The following is an 18,237-nucleotide window of genomic DNA, read 5'->3' as shown; positions in this document are numbered from 1 at the left end:
AAGATTTGTCAAGCATGATTTCCCTTTCACAAATCCATGCTGACTTGGACCTATCATGTTACCTCTTTCCAAATGCGCTGTTATGACATCCTTAATAATTGATTCCATCATTTTACCCACTACCGATGTCAGGCTGACCGGTCTATAATTCCCTGTTTTCTCTCCCTCCTTTTTTAAAAAGTGGGGTTACATTGGCTACCCTCCACTCCATAGGAACTGATCCAGAGTCTATGGAATATTGGAAAATGACTGTCAATGCATCCACTATTTCCAAGGCCACCTCCTTAAGTACTCTGGGATGCAGTCCATCAGGCCCTGGGGATTTATCGGCCTTCAATCCCATCAATTTCCCCAACACAATTTCCCGACTAATAAGGATTTCCCTCAGTTCCTCCTTCTTACTAGACCCTCTGACCCGTTTTATATCCGGATGGTTGTTTGTCTCCTCCTTAGTGAATACCGAACCAAAGTACTTGTTCAATTGGTCTGCCATTTCTTTGTTCCCCGTCATGACTTCCCCTGATTCTGACTGCAGGGGGCTTACGTTAGTCTTTACTAACTTTTTTCTCTTTACATATCTATAGAAACTTTTGCAGTCCGTCTTAATGTTCCCTGCAAGCTTCTTCTCGTACTCCATTTTCCCTGCCCTAATCACACCCTTTGTCCTCCTCTGCTGAGTTCTAAATTTCTCCCAGTCCCCGGGTTCACTGCTATTTCTGGCCAATTTGTATGCCACTTCCTTGGCTTTAATACTATCCCTGATTTATCTTGATAGCCACGGTTGATCCACCTTCCCTTTTTTATTTTTATGCCAGACAGGGATGTACAATTATTGTAGTTCATCCATGCGGTCTCTAAATGTCTGACATTGCCCATCCACAGTCAACCCCTTAAGTATCATGTAAATTAATCAGCAGTACAAAGTTTCCGTGCTGCTTGCAGTCCCCCGAACGTGCACGAGTTGATTGTGCATCGCGATCCGCATGTCTGTTTTCGGGCCTTATCCAATTTCTAGGTCATAGTTTGTAATAAACTGGTTCTGTCAGTAGCTTGGCCAGATTTATCTGGTGAAAAATGCTCACCATTAATAGCTTTTTAAAGAAAAAAAAAAATCACCCAGTCAGAAAGAATTCAGAGATCAACTTTGACAGCTCTTTGATTTTTTTTCTTAGTTTGTATTGATTTTTTATATATATATCCTCTCCCATGCAAAGTGCTATACAATCCCTCTTCTCTGTCTCCCATACAAGTTATGTTTGGACAACAGCTAATGGGAACAAAGCCTTACTTATAACATTCTAACGAAGGATCTACTAATGTTGACTTCACATTCCTCTTTTCAGATGCCTTTTCAAAATAAACCAAGATGGAGACACTGGATTTCCACAGTGTCATCAAACAAAAGTGGCCACTTTTTAGAGGGGCACAACTAATAAAGAACTAAACCATAAAAAGGAAACTTATAAACTTAAATAGTAATGTTGATACACTTGTCCAGTATACACTCAACTCCCTGCGTTGATGACCACAGAAGGCATGCTCCTTCTCTAGCCAGAGCGACCACCCCTACGGGCCACATCCAACCTGGACCTGTGCTGATGGACCTATTTCTGGCATTTTCTGTTTTTATTACAGATCTAGTAATACTTTATTTAATGTTCAGCACTACAACAAAAACCTAATGAAAATCAGCACAGGAAAAACAGACACAAGCAGAAACCTGTTTCTTTCCTCATCCCTCTCTTCCAGCACCAATAAACATGAGGAGCATTGTCCTGATGGTTTATTATCCCTTAACAATATCCTTCCTTTAATTGATGCTTCTTCTGCAGTCAGCCATTTGTTTGCTTAATCTATTACTCAATTTGTTGTATCGGAAAGTAAACAGTTTTGTTTGAAGTGGAGCCTTGATGCTAAATGCCTTGGAGACATTACTCAACCAGCAGTATGAGGACACAGGCTTTACAGACACACAGTAAAAGCAAATCACCCTGTGTTAATATTGCTATCAGTTGATGTCATTTCAACTCTCTTCCACTGCTGAAATGAGTGGATCCTGCAAGCCAGTAGTCCCGATGATAGCAAGACTCGTTGAACAAAAATATTGTTTTTTTTAAATGCAGTCAGCTGTTGTAATTTTAAAAATTAAACTGTTGCAAAGAAGGTGCGCCTCCCTCTCTAAAGTGCCTTGCTGCTAGAACTAACACCTCTGCCACGATCTCTCGCCACACCTCCGCCCCATTCATTCGCCATACCTCTGCTGTACCTGCGCCCATGCTCCAATTGACAACCTGGGTTTTGGTGTCGTCACCCAGTTGCCCTCCTCAAAGCCATAGCTCTCCTGGAATGGCTCGCACTGTATCTTGAAGTGGCTCTTCCTCTTATACCCCCGACCTGTGGCTGGTGTTTCCTCGTAGCGGAGGAGCAGTGAATGACCGGGGCAGAGGAGCGGAGAGAGTTCGGGGCCCAGAAGAGGCGAAGGCCCAGGGGCAACACGTGTGTGCATTAGATTGGTCTCGAGTCATCTTGGATAATCCTTACCACTGGACCAAGACCTAGCTCTGTCAAGCCCGTGTTGTGGCTGGTGTGCAACGGCCACCACACGTTAAAAAAATTGACGCACAGGCATCTTCCACCCTTCAATATGTAGTTTGCAACCTGGAGTATCAGATCTTTCAACGAAACACCTGTGAACTCATCCCTTTTTGTTGTGGAAGCAAGTCATCCTCGAGGGACCTCCTGAAAAGAAGCAGCAGCTGGAGCTAAATTATATTTTACATCCAAAGATCTTGATAAAATCGCTTTTAGTCAAAGAAGAAAAGCTTGGTTTCAGTGTCTATCATCCATTTTGTTAAGGAAGAATGAAACACTGGCTCCTGGCTTCACAATGAAAAAATAGGTAACGTTGGCAATTCAAGATGGGGAATCGTAGCCACAAAACCATCACCCTTATCACTTTTGAGGTCCTGGTCTTCAAACACACTCTTCCTCAGGCAACCGAAGGCTATGCTGGCACACTGAAGGCGGTGTTGGACCTTGTCATCGATATCTGCTCTTGCTGATCGTAGGCTCCCGAGATATAGAAAATGGTCTAAGACCGCGCCGTGGTATTTAATTACCGGGCGGGGGGGCAGTGCTGTGTGGCGGGGTCAGGTTGGTGAAGGACCTTTGTCTTATGGATGTTTAGCGTAAGGCCTATGCTTTCGTACGTCTACACAGTGAAGGTGTTGACGATGGCTTGGAGTTCAGCCTCTGTGCGCAGACGAGAACGTCATCCGCGTACTGTAGTTCGATGACTGAGGATGGGACGACTTTGGATCTAGCCAGGACCTCAAATCTGGCACCAAGCTTATGGTCTACAGGGCGGTACATACCCGCCCTCCTATATGGCTCAAAGACGTGGACCATATATAGCAGACATCTCAAAGCGCTGGAGAAGTACCACCAGTGCTGTCCCCGCAAGATCCTGTAAATCCACCGGGAGGATAGATGCACCAACGTCCATGTTCTCGCTCAGGCCAACATCCCCTGTATCGAAGCATTCACCACACTTGACCAGCTCCGTTGAGCCGGCCACATGCCTGACATGAGACTCCCAAAGCAAGCGCTCTACTCGGAACTCCTACATGGCAAGTGAGCCCCAGGTGGGCAGAGGAAACATTTCAAGGACACCCTCAAAGCCCTCTTGATAAAGTGCAACATCCCCACTGGCACCTGAGAATCCCTGGCCCAAGACCACCGAAAATGGAGGAAGAGCATCCGGCAGGGCGCTGAGCACCTCGAGTCTCGTCGCCGAGAGCATGCAGAAATCAAGCGCAAGGAGCGTGCAGCAAACCAGTCCCACTCACCCTTTCCTTCAACCACGGTCTGTCCCACCTGTGACGGAGACTGTAATTCCCGCATTGGACTGTACAGTCAAACATAGAAACAGAGAAAATAGGTGCAAGAGTAGGCCATTCGGCCCTTCGAACCTGCACCACCATTTACCTCCGTACCCCTTTCCTGCTTTCTCTCCATACCCCTTGATCCCTTTAGCCGTAAGGGCCATATCTAACTCTCTCTTGAATATATCCAATGAACTGGCATCAACAACTCTCTGTGATAGGGAATTCTACAGGTTAACAACTCTTGAGTGAAGAAGTCTTTCCTCATCTTAGTCCTAAATGGCTTACCCCTTATCCTTAGACTGTGACCCCTGGTTCTGGACTTCCCCACCATCGGGAACATTCTTCCTGCATCTAACCTGTTCAGTCCCGTCAGAATTTTATATGTTTCTATGAGATCCCCTCTCATCCTTCTAAACTCCAGTGAATAAAGGCCTAGTCGATCCAATCTCTCCTCATATGTCAGTCCAGCCATCCCGGGAATCAGTCTGGTGAACCTTCGCTGCACTCCCTCAATAGCAAGAACGTCCTTCCTCAGATTAGGAGACCAAAACTGAACACACTATTCCAGGTGAGGCCTCACCAAGGCCCAGTACAACTGCAGTAAGACCTCCCTGCTCCGATACTCAAATCCCCTAGCTATGAAGGCCAACATACCATTTGCCTCCTTCACCGCCTGCTGTACCTGCATGCCAACTTTCAATGACTGATGTATCATGGCACCCAGGTCTCGTTGCACCTCCCCTTTTTCTAATCTGCCGCCATTCAGATAATAATCTGCCTTCGTGTTTTTGCCCCCAAAGTGGATAACCTCACATTTATCCACATTGGGCAAATTCATGGTAGATGCAGTATATTCACCTAACCTGTCCAAGTCACTCTGCAGCCTCTGAGCATCCTCCTCACAGCTCACACTGTCACCCAGTTTAGTGTCATCTGCAAACTTGGAGATATTACACTCCATTCCTTCATCTAAATCATTGATGTATATTGTAAAGAGCTGGGGTCCCAGCACTGAGCCCTGCGGCACCCCACTAGTCACTGCCTGTCATTCTGAAAAGGACCCGTTTATCCCGACTCTCTGCTTCCTTCTGCCAACCAGTTCTCTATCCACATCAGTATATTACTCCCAATAACATGTGCTTTGATTTTGCACACCAATCTCTTGTGTGGAACCTTGTCAAAAGCCTTTTGAATGTCCAAATACACCACATCCACTGGTTCTCCCTTGTCCACTCTACTAATTACATTCTCAAAAAATTCCAGAAGATTTGTCAAGCATGATTTCTCTTTCATAAATCCATGCTGACTTTGACCGATCCTGTCACTGCTTTCCAAATGCGCTGTTATTTTATCTTTAATAATTGATTCCAACATTTTCCCCACTACTGATGTCAGGCTAACCGGTCGAGAATGACCCGTTTTATCTCTCCCTCCTTTTTTAAAAAGTGGTGTTACATTAGCTACACTCCAGGCCATAGGAACTGATCCAGAGCCGATAGACTGTTGGAAAATGATTACCAATGCATCTACTATTTCTAGGGCCACTTCCCTAAGTACTCTGGGTTGCAGACTATCAGGCCCCGAGGATTTATCGGCCTTCAATCCCATCAATTTCCCTAACACAATTTCCCGCCTAATAAGGATATCCTTCAGTTCCTCCTTCTCACTAGACCCTCGGTCCCCTAGTATTTCTGGAAGGTTATTTGTGTCTTCCTTCGTGAAGACAGAACCAAAGTATTTGTTCAACTGGTCTACCATTTCTTTGTTTCCCGTCAGAAATTCACCTGAATCTGACTACAAGGGACCTACGTTCGTCTTCTCTAATATTTTTCTCTTCACATATCTATAGAAGCTTTTGCAGTCAGTTTTTATATTCCTGGCAAGCTTCCTCTCATACTCTGAGAACTCGCTTTTAGAGTGGAAGCAAGTCTTCCTCGATTCCGAGGGACTGCCTATGATGATGACTCTCATCAACCTAGGGCTCAGTGTTTTACGCTCACCACACTCTTGAGTTTTGAAAATTTTCACTGAGGTCAAATAATCCAAAATACATTTTTTTTAATTATTCTTGCAATATACTTTAAAGGGGATATTTTCCAACTTCATGCTCCCGCTTGGGCAAGAGTTTTGCTCACCAGTAGCACATATCTGGAATTCAAACATTCACAGCGTAAAATTTTTGGAACATTTAAATTAATGGTTAAATGCCAGCGTGGCACGCACCTGAATTTCCAACATTCGGAGGCTCCATCTCTGTTGAAAGTGCAAAATCAGAAAATTACCCTTAAAATGTACAACTACCAAATTAGTCTATAACAGTTCAGAATTAAAACAATATGACTGATCGTTTCCATTCCATTCTACTCCCAATATTACATTTATACTTAGAAGAACAAATCCATTTTTCCTTTGTGTCTTGGTGTATTTTGTTTAACGTGCATTTTTTTTCTTTTTTACCCAGAGCCGATTGGAAGCATGTCCTCTATGGAGGTAAATGTGGACATGTTGGAGCAGATGGACCTGATGGACATGTCTGACCAGGAAGCATTGGACGTGTTTCTCAACTCGGGTGTAGAAGACAACAATGAAATCTCACCAGTATTAGGTAAAATAATGTATGGTTCTTATTGTTGGGTGCCAGCAGACCAAATTAACCATATGGAAAGTGAAATAGAAATGCCATGGGTCACAGGAGTGAATTGAGTCTTTGGTAGTAAACATTTATGTATGATTATTTATATTTTGCAGAAACTATAAATCTAGCCTAACTAGTATCTAATTTTTGATTCAGCATATTATAATAATTTTACAGTTTTTTATTTGCTTCTTACTCTTCAGTCACCCTCAACTATATGCACAGAAAAAAGTGTGTGCAATTTCAAGGATATAATCTCATTGAGATACCCAGATATCAGTCAGTCTAATGATCAAAGTATAATCATATCGTTTGAATTAAGCAAATTAAGAGTAGACTGAAAAGCATGAAATTGAAGCACAAGCAGCCTACAACAGTGAATGGAAATCTGAGGAGTGATTATTGTTTTAGAATCACCCCGTGGATAGCTGTTATTTCCTTTAATAATAGCCCCGATCTTGACTGGGGAATGGGGTGGTGTTTCTGTTGGGACCCGGAAGTTTGGGTTTCCCTGCATGCTGTGGAGTTTTGACTCCACTGCGTGCAAAATTTTGCTTTAACAGGTTTCCTGTCCGGAAGTCAGCCTGATTGATGGGCTTGGCTTCCAGTTGGGTGGGGAGCACTCCGGAGAAGGCCGCAGCCGCAGGTAAGTCATCTGCTGTGCGTAGGGTGGGTCCGATCCCTGACAAAGGGTGGGTTGGTGGTGTATGATGGGGGGGATTGTGGGGGCCGGAGGGGAAGCACTTAACCTTCTCCCCAAAGCTGTCCTCGCCTCCCTTCCGCTGCCGAGTTTCCCAAGGCCTGGCTAGCCAGGGGTAAACCTGCAAGCATGTTCATTCAGAGACTGCAAACCTTATTAAAATATTTAATTGGTCAACCTGCCTCCTGGGAGTGGATTGGCTGCCTGTCCCGCCTCCATTGGTCAGTTTGAGACCCAACTCTCAACACACCTGTTTTTGGTGGTTAAGATTCAGCCCAATGGAGTTTGCGAATCCAGGTTCTGTTCTGTCAGCAGTCTGGATACCTCATGCTACTGTTATGTTTTCAGTGAGGGATTAATAATTATGATCTAAACACTGCAGATTTGTTGTGAGATAATTTGTTGTAGGTAATTGCCAGAAAATAGTCCAGTCAATATCTCTTGTATAACAGTAAAACAACTATTAAAGCAGTGTAATGGAGTTTGTTCCTCTTCTTTTGTAGAAGAAAATGATAATCTCACCCTAAATCTCTTTTAATTAAAAAAAAATGCTATCCATCCAAGTAAGGTTACCAGTTAGATCTATTGTAGAGCACATGCATTGTTTGAAACAACTCTATTGAAAAAAGCAGGGCAGGTAATTTAAAATTGACCAGAGTAGCTCCATATCTTCACTCTGAGAAGCTACATTGCAAGCTGTGACTATTGATTTACCAGTTTGTAGCAGAGTTTCTTGGGCCCAAACTGGTTTAAAGTTATCCTGCACCTGCCCCTTACTACTTGTAATGGAGTTGTATGGTGGTGTTCCCTGTAAATGACTTCACCAGAACAGCCTAGAAGTGAGTAAGACTACCTGAGAGTTTCCAGTTTTGCAAGAAAACTCATTATTTTGTTGAAGGAAAGTCTGTCTCTAAATTTCTTAATGATTATCAATTTCATCTATGAAACAGAGGGAGCACTTATTTTAAAATAAAACATTCTTAAAGTTTTTTTCATCCTCTTCGACGAACGACAGGAGTTATTCCACATACCAGCGCTCTTAACGGGCAACAATGCTCGTAGAGGTTGGATCTCAGAATATCATAGGTGGCCATGCCATGATTCTACATCCATTTAAAAATAAATGGAAGGTCATGCTCTGTGCCATTAGCTGAGATACAGTCTAAGTACCGCTCATTGTACTTGCATGTTGAGATGAAATTGTGACCATCAGAATTAAGATCTGGATGCAAAAATGGAACTGGGTGCAAATTCCTGTGTTTAGAATAACATATCGGCCCAGAAATTGCAGTCAGAGGCTTCCCCACGGGCAGATGCCTCCGACCGAATTTTTTAAACGATTCGTGGTGGTGCCGGAGGAACGATCATTTTGGTTCCGAGGCCTAGATGCACAGTCCAGCGCATCTCAGGAGCATACGGCATCCTGGGTTCACATGGGCCTGGACCACTAGTGAACATAGAGTATTTTCATTGATAGTAATGGTGAGATCCATTTATTACTATCAATGAGAGTACCCCCAGAAACACACTACATCAATTTTTTTTTAAACTCACATATATAAAACTAATTGAAATTGAATTAAATGTTTTAGAAAATATTTTTTGTAATATTTTAATGGGGTTAAAATAAACTTACCTTAATGGACAGGGTTTTTAATATAAAACTTAGTGATAACATTTTTTTAATATCTTTTAAAACTCTTACGCTGGTAAAAGCAGGCCTTGTGCCCTTGAAGGCCCTTCTCCTGGGGAGGAGTGCGATCTGTCACAATAAATTTTGACAAATCGCAAGTGCCGGGTTTAGGCACATCGTACGCACCCGGAGAGGCTGCAATTCACGGCCCAGTGACTTCGTAGTTACATACTTCTGATATTGTCTGTAGCATAGTATTTACAAAGTAGGGTGTGCAGTAAATATGAGGATTCAAAGTTTCTTTAAAGGTGCATTTACATTACAATGGGAAGTGTTTTTTCTTTGCATAGTTACGGTGGAAATACAGCCTCAATTCAGAATTGGGGTGCAGCCTGATACCAAGGTGAGATTGGTGAGTGAATTCTCACTCTGCTTCAAAGTCAGAAAACAAAATAGAAATCCTGGAAATTCTGAGCAGGTCAGGTAGCATCGGTGGAAATACAGAAGTCTGTTGACGTTTCCTATCTTAAGACTTTTCCTCAGGATTGGGAGATATTAAGGTGAACAGCATTTAAAAAGGAACACAACAAGGGAAAAGGGGGCAAGTGAGAAAGAAAACAAAATAAACAGAAAAAGAAATATGAAGCATGTGGAATGCTTGGGTGGAAAACAGGAGATGATTAATTGGTAGATATATTAACAGGAAATAAAGGGAGGCATAATAAGAGAAATAAAATACATTTATGGGATGGAGGGGGATAGATAGAAAGAGAAGCATGACAAAACAACAAGGCAAAACGGGCCCCAGTGTTCCACGAGTCAATCCTTTAAGATTCAAACGGTACTCCATGTTTGAATCTCTCCAATCAGGATTCCGCCCCTGCCACAGTACTGAAGCGGCTCTCATCAAAGTCACAAATTACATCCTATGTGACTGTGACAAAGTTAAACTATCCCTCCTCATCATTCTCGACCTGTCTGCAGCCTTTGACACGGTTGACCACTCCATCCTCCTCCAGCACCTCTCCTCCGTCATTCAGCTGGCTGGGACTGCACTCATCTGGTTCAATTCTTATGTATCTAATTGTAGCCAGAAAATAACCTGCAATGGCTTCTCTTCCCACTCCCGCACCGATGTCCCCCAAGGATCTATACTTGGCCGCCCCCTCCCATTTCTCCTCTACATGCTGCTACTTGGTGACATCATATGAAAAAAAAGGGTCAGTTTCCACATATACGCTGATGACACCCAGCTCTACCTCACCACCTCTTCTCTCGACCCCTCTACTGCTTGTCTGACATCTAGTACTGGATGAGCAGAAAATTTCTCCAATTAAATTTTGGGAAGACCAATTCCATTGCATTCAGTCCCTGACACAAACTCTGTTTCCTTGCTACCAACTGCATCCCTCTCCCTGGAAATTGTCTAAGGCTGAACTAGACTCTTCGCAACCTTAGTGTCATATTTTACCCTGAAATGCACTTCTGACCACATTTCCGCGCCATCACGAAGACCATCTCATTCTTGTTTTCAAATCCCTCTATGGCCTTGCCCCTCCCTATCTCTGTAATCTCCTCCAGCCACACAACCCTCCGGAATATCTGCGCTCCTCTAATTCTGGCTTCTTGAGCATCCCCGATTTTATTTACTCCACCATTAGTGGCTGCACCTTCAGCTGCTAAGGCCCTGAGCTCTTGCATTCCCTCCTTAAACCCTTCTACTACTTTTTCTCTTTTTCCTTCTTTAAGATGCTCCATAAAACCTCACTCTTTAACCCACCTGCCCTAATATCTCCTGTGTGGCTTGGTGTCAAATTTTGCTTTGTAACACTCTTGTGAAGCACCTTGGGTCGTTTTACATTAAACATGCTATATACAAGTTGTTATTGTTACATTCCTATAAAAAAAACAAGATAATTTTCCAGTGTTATGCTAAAGTTTGCCTATCATTGTGTCTTGGCTTTGGAGCTAATTTACGTTTGCTTTTTATGTGATATTTTTTGTCAAACCTCTTGTTAAGTTGTGATGGTGCAAGTATGCCATCTTGTGGTGTATAGACATCCCTTCTCTGCCACTCGAAGAATGGGAGAGAGGGGATGGAAGATAGGCACGAATGTGTCTCATTAGCTAATGGACCACCGATGATGGATATGTATGTGTCTGACTGCTTAATTGACTATTGGGGCTGCCGGCCACTTGCTCGGGGGCCGGTGTCCGCCGGTCACACTCTTGGGACAAATTCATTTCAATACAGGTAAGTGTGAGGTGGTGCATTTTTTGTTAGAAAGATTAAGGAGGCTATGTTCTCTTTGTATAATAAATGTAAATGGGATAGAGGGGCAAAGGGATCTAGTGGTACAGATATGCAAATCACTAATAGCGACAAATTAAAAGACCATAAAAAAAGAGCAAACCAAACACTGGGTTCCTTTCTAAAGGGATAGATTCAAAAAGCAAATCATATAAAATCTTACTTGAATTACACTGAGTACTGTGCACCTATTATGAAAAAAATAGAGGTTCTGGAAAAGGTGCGAAAAAGATTCAAGGATGATAAAAGTGGCTGAACAGGTGGGGGTAAGTTTCTCTAGAAAAAAGGCTGAGAGGTGGCCTGATAGATGTCTTTAAGGTAACGAAAGGGTTTGATAAGGTAGATGTAGAGAAAACATAAGAGAGAATCTAATAAATCCAATAGGGAATTCAGGACAAACATCTTTAATCAGAGTGATGAGAAAGTGGAAACTAATATGGAATTAGGGACTCACTAAAATTAATGCAAGCAAAACAGTAATGAAGAAAATAATGGCACTAAAGAGTAACAGATGCCCAGGGCCAGCTGGTTGCCATCCCATGGTTTTAAAGGAAGTAGATGAGAACATTGCAGATGCCCTAATTATAATCTTCCAAAGTTCTCTCGATTCGGAAACAGTTCCGTTTAGATTGGAAACTTGCACCTTTCACTTTGCTATTTAAGAAATTTGAGAGGGAAACCAGGGAGTTATAGACTAGTTAGCCTAACATCTGTTGTCAGGAAATTACTCGTCTATAATTAAGGATAAGGATAGGGCGACTGAACACCGTGAACATTTTCGTCAGAACCGAGAAAGCCAGCATGTCTGACGAACCTCATCAAATTTTTTGAAGAGGTCACTAAAGTAGTGGACAGGGGATTGTCTATGGATTATATTTTTATGGACGTCCAGAAGACATTTGATAAAATTTCTCATAAGCGAAGGCTAATTATTGATCTGCTTGGGAAATTGGCTGAGTAGCAGGAGACAAGAGAGTAGGTATAATAGGCAGGTACTCTAATTGGCAGGATGTGACTAGTGGTGTCCCACTAGGATCTGTGTTGGGGCCTAGAATACAAGGGTGTAGAAGTTATGCTTTAGTTATACAAAGCCCCGATTAGACCACACCTGGAGTACTGTGACTAGTTCTGGGTATCACACATTAGGAAGGATATATTGGCTTTGGAGGGAGTGCCAGAATGATACCTGGACTCCCAAGGATTACATTATGAAGAGATTGCACAAAGTCGGGGTGTATTCCCTGGAATTTAGGAAGTTAGGGGGTGATTGCATTGAAGTTTTCAAGATATTTTGGGGAAGAGGTAGGTAGATAAAAACTATTTCTGCTGGTTGAGGAATCTAGGACTAGGGGACAAAGTCTAAAATTTAAGAGCCAGACCTTTCAGGATTGAAATTAGGAAACACTTCTACACATCAAGTGGTAGAAGTTTGGAACTCTCTTCTGCAAAAGGTAATTGATAGATTAATTGTTAATTTTAAATCTGGGATTGATTGCCCCGCATCCAATTAACACCTTTGGTTAGCAAAGGTGGATATATGGAGTTTGGTCGAAGATCAGCCATGATATCACTGAATGGTGGAACAGGCTCAAGGAGCTAAATGGCCTACTCCTGTTTCCATGTGGTGAATGAACAGTGTGTGGAGGCTGATGTCTCTTTGTCTCTGCTTGCCATAGTATGGACAAAATCAGGAACTAGGTTTGTGGGTATTAATGGGCTTGAGCTTGTTGTCTCCTCCACAGAACCATTTGTTAGAGAACCACCACTCTAATTTTCCACATATCCCCTTGTTCTCTTTTTTTTTTGTTCTTTCTCCTCGTTTGTTCTTTCTCCTCAGTGCCTGTTTGATCAGCACTTCAGCCATCAATGTTTTGTGTAATCCTCCCTATAAAAGTGTGTGTAGTACAAATTAAACTGTTCTTTTTAAGAACCAACTCTGCTTTTGTGATAATTTCAATAACACTGCATGCTATGGATAAACTCACCAGTGTTGCTGAAGAGAGGCATTTTCAAGAAAAAAAAACATCCAAGCTGGGTGTGTAGTGTATACTTGGCCTGTGGTTATTGGTTATTCTGGTATGCAGTTTGAACATACAGTATTTTTAAACTTGTCGTCAACGGTGGTTACTAGTAGCTGGTTTTATCAATGTCAGTCTCTAATCAGTGACCGGTTTCCCATCCACAAGTCCTGATGGATAAGATCATTTTTCCTTTTGCATCCTCCACACATTGCTAGCATGGAGTGATATGCCACATTTGAGCAAATTCCATCCCCCAAACCCTCCACTTCCCTCCTCTCGTTTAAGGCCCTGCTTTAAATCCACTTGTAACCACATAAGGGATGACTTCTTTAAGATGTTGTTAGATGTTGACAGCTTTGCTGTGTAATCAGCCTCACTCCCGTGTAGTATTTCAAGAACTAATTTCACCATCAATTTGTTTGTCCTCTGTCTGGAAACATTGCAAGTCTGTGAGTAATTTTTCAACATGCCACCATTTCCTTATTTTCATTGACATTATCACCGTTATCAGTTTTCAAGGGGCCAACATTGCTCCTGACCATCCTCTCTTTCCCTACTATAATTGTAAAAAACTTGTGTTGATTTTGATATCCCTTGCAAGTTTCTTTTCATGCTCCCTTTTGTTGTAGCTCTTACAATCTGTTTTGTCACCCTTTACTATTCTTTGTATCTTTCCCATTTGCCAGGATCCGTGCTATTTTTTGGAGCTTCATAGTAACAGATGGCCACGACTACCGTGTTTCTAACCTTCAACAATTCACACAATGTCTGCAGTGGAGTCGGTTTCACCTGTGGTTTCTTCACGGGTCTCCACTTTTGCAGCCAGTGGAGATTGACTAGGCCTCTGCTCTGAATCAGAGACGGTGATCTGAGAGTCCAGTCACAGGATGGACTCAGGACAGGTGGACTACAGGCAAGTCCACATGAACAGTCTCAAATTGCGAGCAGTGCAGTTTGCTTACTTAAGAGTATGGTGGTATAGCTTATACTTTGGTGCCCGTCTTACAAGGTGACACGCTCAGTATAACTATGGACAGCACAACAGTACTCCCAGTTGCTCGACAATCCATCAAGAGTGAAAGATCCATAGCAAGATGGTCCAGAATGCACTCCACACTTGGGCTACCCATTGATAGACCTATTCATATCACCAAACCCACATTTCTGTTCAAAAATTGAGGACAATCAATCATCAGTGTGTAGACTAGAGTCTTTTTCATGTAAACAAATATTTCTGTATGTATTTAGACCATCTGTGCAGGGCTTCCCTAATGGTTTAGCTGGTTAAGCTAACAGGGAACTGAACTAGAGAGACCTGAGCCATTGAGCTCAATATCTGCTCTGCAGTGAGTTAGCTGATTTTATGAGGTGACACTAAGGCACTACAATTGGTCTCTACCCTTGTTAGGGAGTGTGAAAATTGTGCCTGATTCTTCCATCCACATCGTTATCCAAGAACCCCTACTCGAAGTACGGATGTGTAGACAGTGGTTAAGAGAGGATCCTGCTGGGTGAAATTTCTCCTTTCCTTCCCTCCCAAACAAGCTTAGTCTGTCTGTAGTGACCGTCTAGAATCATCCATGAAAAATAGCCACTTTGGTGAGATACAGGAGGGTAAGCTGCTGCCAGTGGAACTATAACCCATCAGTGCACAGCCTTACCAAAGAGTGTGGGAAAAGGGAGAAAATAGGCTGAAAAATAAAAGGAAGAAAAAAAGACACTTGCTTAATTGTTGTTGCCCTGAAACAAGAGTAAAAGTTCTGATGGGCATCCACCTGCTGTACTGCAGAGGCCACTCCCACCCTAGGTTCGGCCTTCATTTACTATTCAGTGCAAGCACCTTCTTATGCAGCAGGTTACTTCTAGGAGTTTGTGCATTGAATGATGCAGCACAGAGGGAGGCCCACTCCCCTATCCTTTCCCCTGTAATTTTTTAACCCTTCAAGTATTTATGCAATTCCTTTTGAAAGTTACTATTGAATATGCTTGCACCATCCTTTCAGGCAATGCATTCCAGATCACAACTCGCTGTATAAAATTGTTTCGTTTCCTTATGTCGCTTTGGGTTCTTTTGCCAATCGCCTAAAATCTGTGTTCTCTGGTTACCGCTCCTTCAGCCACTGGAAAGTTTCTCCTTATTTACTCCTTCAAAACGGTTCAAGATTTTGAACACCTCTGTTGAATCTCCTCTTAACTATCTCTGCTCTAAAGAAAACAATCCCAGTGTCTCTAGTCTCCCTGTGTAACTGAAGTCTTTCATCCCTTGTATCATTCTTGTAAATATTATCCTTTCTAAAGTGTGTCCCCAGAATTATACACCATAATCCAGCTGGGGCATTCACAACTTCCTTGCTTTTGTATTCTATGCCACTATTTATAAAGCTATGGTTCTCACTTTGAAGAAAGCAGGATAAGGCTGATTAAAAGACTTGATTAACAGTAAAGTGCTTTGAGATGTCTGATGGTTGTTAAAGGAACTATATAAAGGCAAGTCTTTTCTTCACAATTCTGGCATTAAATTTCATCAGTCTGTATGTCCTCCCTTTTTACTACATTTCTTGAGAGTTTTGGGTCATAAGAATATAAGTAGGAGTAGGCCATTTGGCCCCTCGAGCCTGCTCCACCATTCAATAAGATCATGGCTGATCTGATCCTGGCCTCAACTCCACTTTCCTGCCCACTCCCCATGACCCTTGACTCCATCATTCAAAAACCTGTCTATCTCTACCTTAAATATATTCAATGACCCCACCTCCACAGCTCTCTGGATAGAGAATTCCAAAGTCCTCCTCATCTCATCTGTTTAAATAGGCGACCCCTTATTCTGAAACTATGCCCCCTAGTTCTAGATTCCCACCCGAGGGGAAACATCCTCTCTGCATCTACCCTGTCAAGCCCCCTCAGAATCTTATACGTTTCAATAAGATCACCTCTCATTCTTCTAAACTCCAATGAGTATAGGCCCAACCTTTCTTCAGAAGACAACCCCTTCATCTCAGGAATCAACCTAGTGAACTGCCTCCAATGTAAGGAGACCAAAAATTGAAATTATGCCCTGTAATACCCAAGAGCAGTTCCCACACTGACCCCTAGGGGTCACCATACTTCCCTCCAATCTGAAAAACAATCATTCACCACTACTTTCTCTCTTCCTCAGCCAATTTTGCAGCCACTAATTGCATGGGCTTCAATTTTGCTAAAAAGTATAATGTAATTTATCAACACCTTCCATGGTTGATTCATTTTCTCAATTGAATTGTTAACAGCATTGGTTGGGTGATCAGAAGTCATGACTTGTACTTGCGAAAACTACAACTCTAACTTGATAAACAGCTGAAATACACAAAGATGCTGCATTTAATTTTTTTTTCTGAAATCTTGTCTCTCTCTCTCCCCCACCCCTTTGAGTTAAAAGTTGGAATTTCATCAAGCAATTGCAGAAAACATCATAATGCATCAAGTAATTAGAACTTATTGTGGAAAAATTACAAACTGTCTGTGTAGTGGTTTTAATGGATTTTGTTTCACCTTTGGGTCAAAGAGCAAACTGGGTAAAAACTCAAATCAGGTGTTGGATCGTGGTGTATTTCCTAGTGATCTATTGCAATATATTAAAGCCCAGAAATTCCTGTTGAGCAGGAAAAGCATATGCGTGCACTGGTCAAGGAGAATTTGTTCAATGCCAGCTTGCATAATGCGAATGGTTGTGCTGATCTGTACACTATTGAAAAACTGGCCTCTTAAATCCACCTTCCCTTGGGAACCCAATGACTGGAAATACATAATAGCCATATTTCCTTCATCTGCATGACATGCTTCCCCACATTTGGGCAAATCCAGAAATTTTGACATGGAAAACTCATCTGGGGTGGGTGGGAGTGAACTCTGCTAACAGCTGCTTTGTATCCCTGGAAGTTTAGAGTACCTATGTGTCTGTATATATTATAGAAGCATTGACCGGAGTATGTCATCGTGTTTATTTAAAAACAATTATGAATATTACTAAATAATTTATAATAGTGTGGCATCTAGTGTTACCGTGAGCAACACTGCAGATGTTAATTACTAGATAACACCTGCGGTCATTTTTTTTTAAAAAACACATGCAAAACAGTCTGTGATGAATCTGAAACTCATGAGGCACCTTCCAGATTGGTAAACAATTGAACACTGAATGACAGTTTACTAATTAGATTTTTCAGCCTACATAAAACAAAATTACCATCTATCTGTTAATATTTACCTAGAACTGTGCAATGTTGGTATAAAGTGATTGGTATGTCAATGAGATGGCGTTGCTTGTTTCTGCTGAGCCATCATTCATCATAGTTAGTGATTATACTTTTCTCTTTGTACAGGGTCCGAGCCATATCAAAGTGAAATAACTCTGCAGGTGCCAAGCCAAGCTGAACGAAGATTGAAATTATCTGCTCTCTCTTCCCCCTCCGCTGACTCTGCTAGCCACAGTTTGAGTGAAGACGACACTCCACTAGTCCAGTCTGATGAAGAGGAAGTTCGAATAGACACCACTCTGGTTGCAGTAAATTCAGATCCAAAAGAGAATGCTGACAGTGACTCTCAGTAAAGTGTGGAATTTCATTTGAGATGGCTTGTCAAAAGTTAATTGAATATTGCAGAATGAAGGATCTGCCATGGCTAATCCAGACCCTTTTACTTTTTCCATGTTGAATGAGTATAATTCTTGTTACCCAGTGTTTCTGCAGATTAACATTGATAATTGTATATGCATATGCTATAGTAAGTTATAATTGATCACCTGTTTACAGAAGCACATTTCTCAGGCTTGACTAATGAACCTTTTCCAATGAGATTATTCACATTTCTGTATACAATACTTATTGAACCAATAGGTTGTCTTATTCTGTTAACAGGCAATTCATGGTTATGATACACGGAAGGATCCTTTAACTCCAAATTTGCTTGTTTATTCTATTTTGCAGGGTTCACTAATAGATCTAACTATAGAGTTATATCTGACTGAAGATGATGTGCACTTTGACATTGATTGATTAATAAAAAACGTTTTGCA

General features: G+C 42.0%; 1 protein-coding gene across 1 annotated transcript in view; it reads left to right on the top strand.

The window, feature by feature from the left end:
* The window catches only part of dtnbp1a (dystrobrevin binding protein 1a), a 378,832-nt gene extending 360,595 nt beyond the window's left edge, over nucleotides 1-18,237 (top strand). Inside the window, exons 9-10 of the mRNA XM_070880679.1 lie at nucleotides 6,349-6,492; nucleotides 17,546-18,237. Coding sequence (XP_070736780.1) covers nucleotides 6,349-6,492; nucleotides 17,546-17,772 — 371 coding nt within the window. The 3' untranslated portion in view covers nucleotides 17,773-18,237. The remainder of the gene's footprint in view (nucleotides 1-6,348; nucleotides 6,493-17,545) is intronic.

Source organism: Pristiophorus japonicus, chromosome 5 (assembly GCF_044704955.1).
Source record: "Pristiophorus japonicus isolate sPriJap1 chromosome 5, sPriJap1.hap1, whole genome shotgun sequence".
Taxonomy (NCBI): domain Eukaryota; kingdom Metazoa; phylum Chordata; class Chondrichthyes; family Pristiophoridae; genus Pristiophorus; species Pristiophorus japonicus.
The sequence above is the reverse complement of the archived record's forward strand: the minus strand, read 5'-3'. Positions and strand labels throughout refer to the sequence as shown.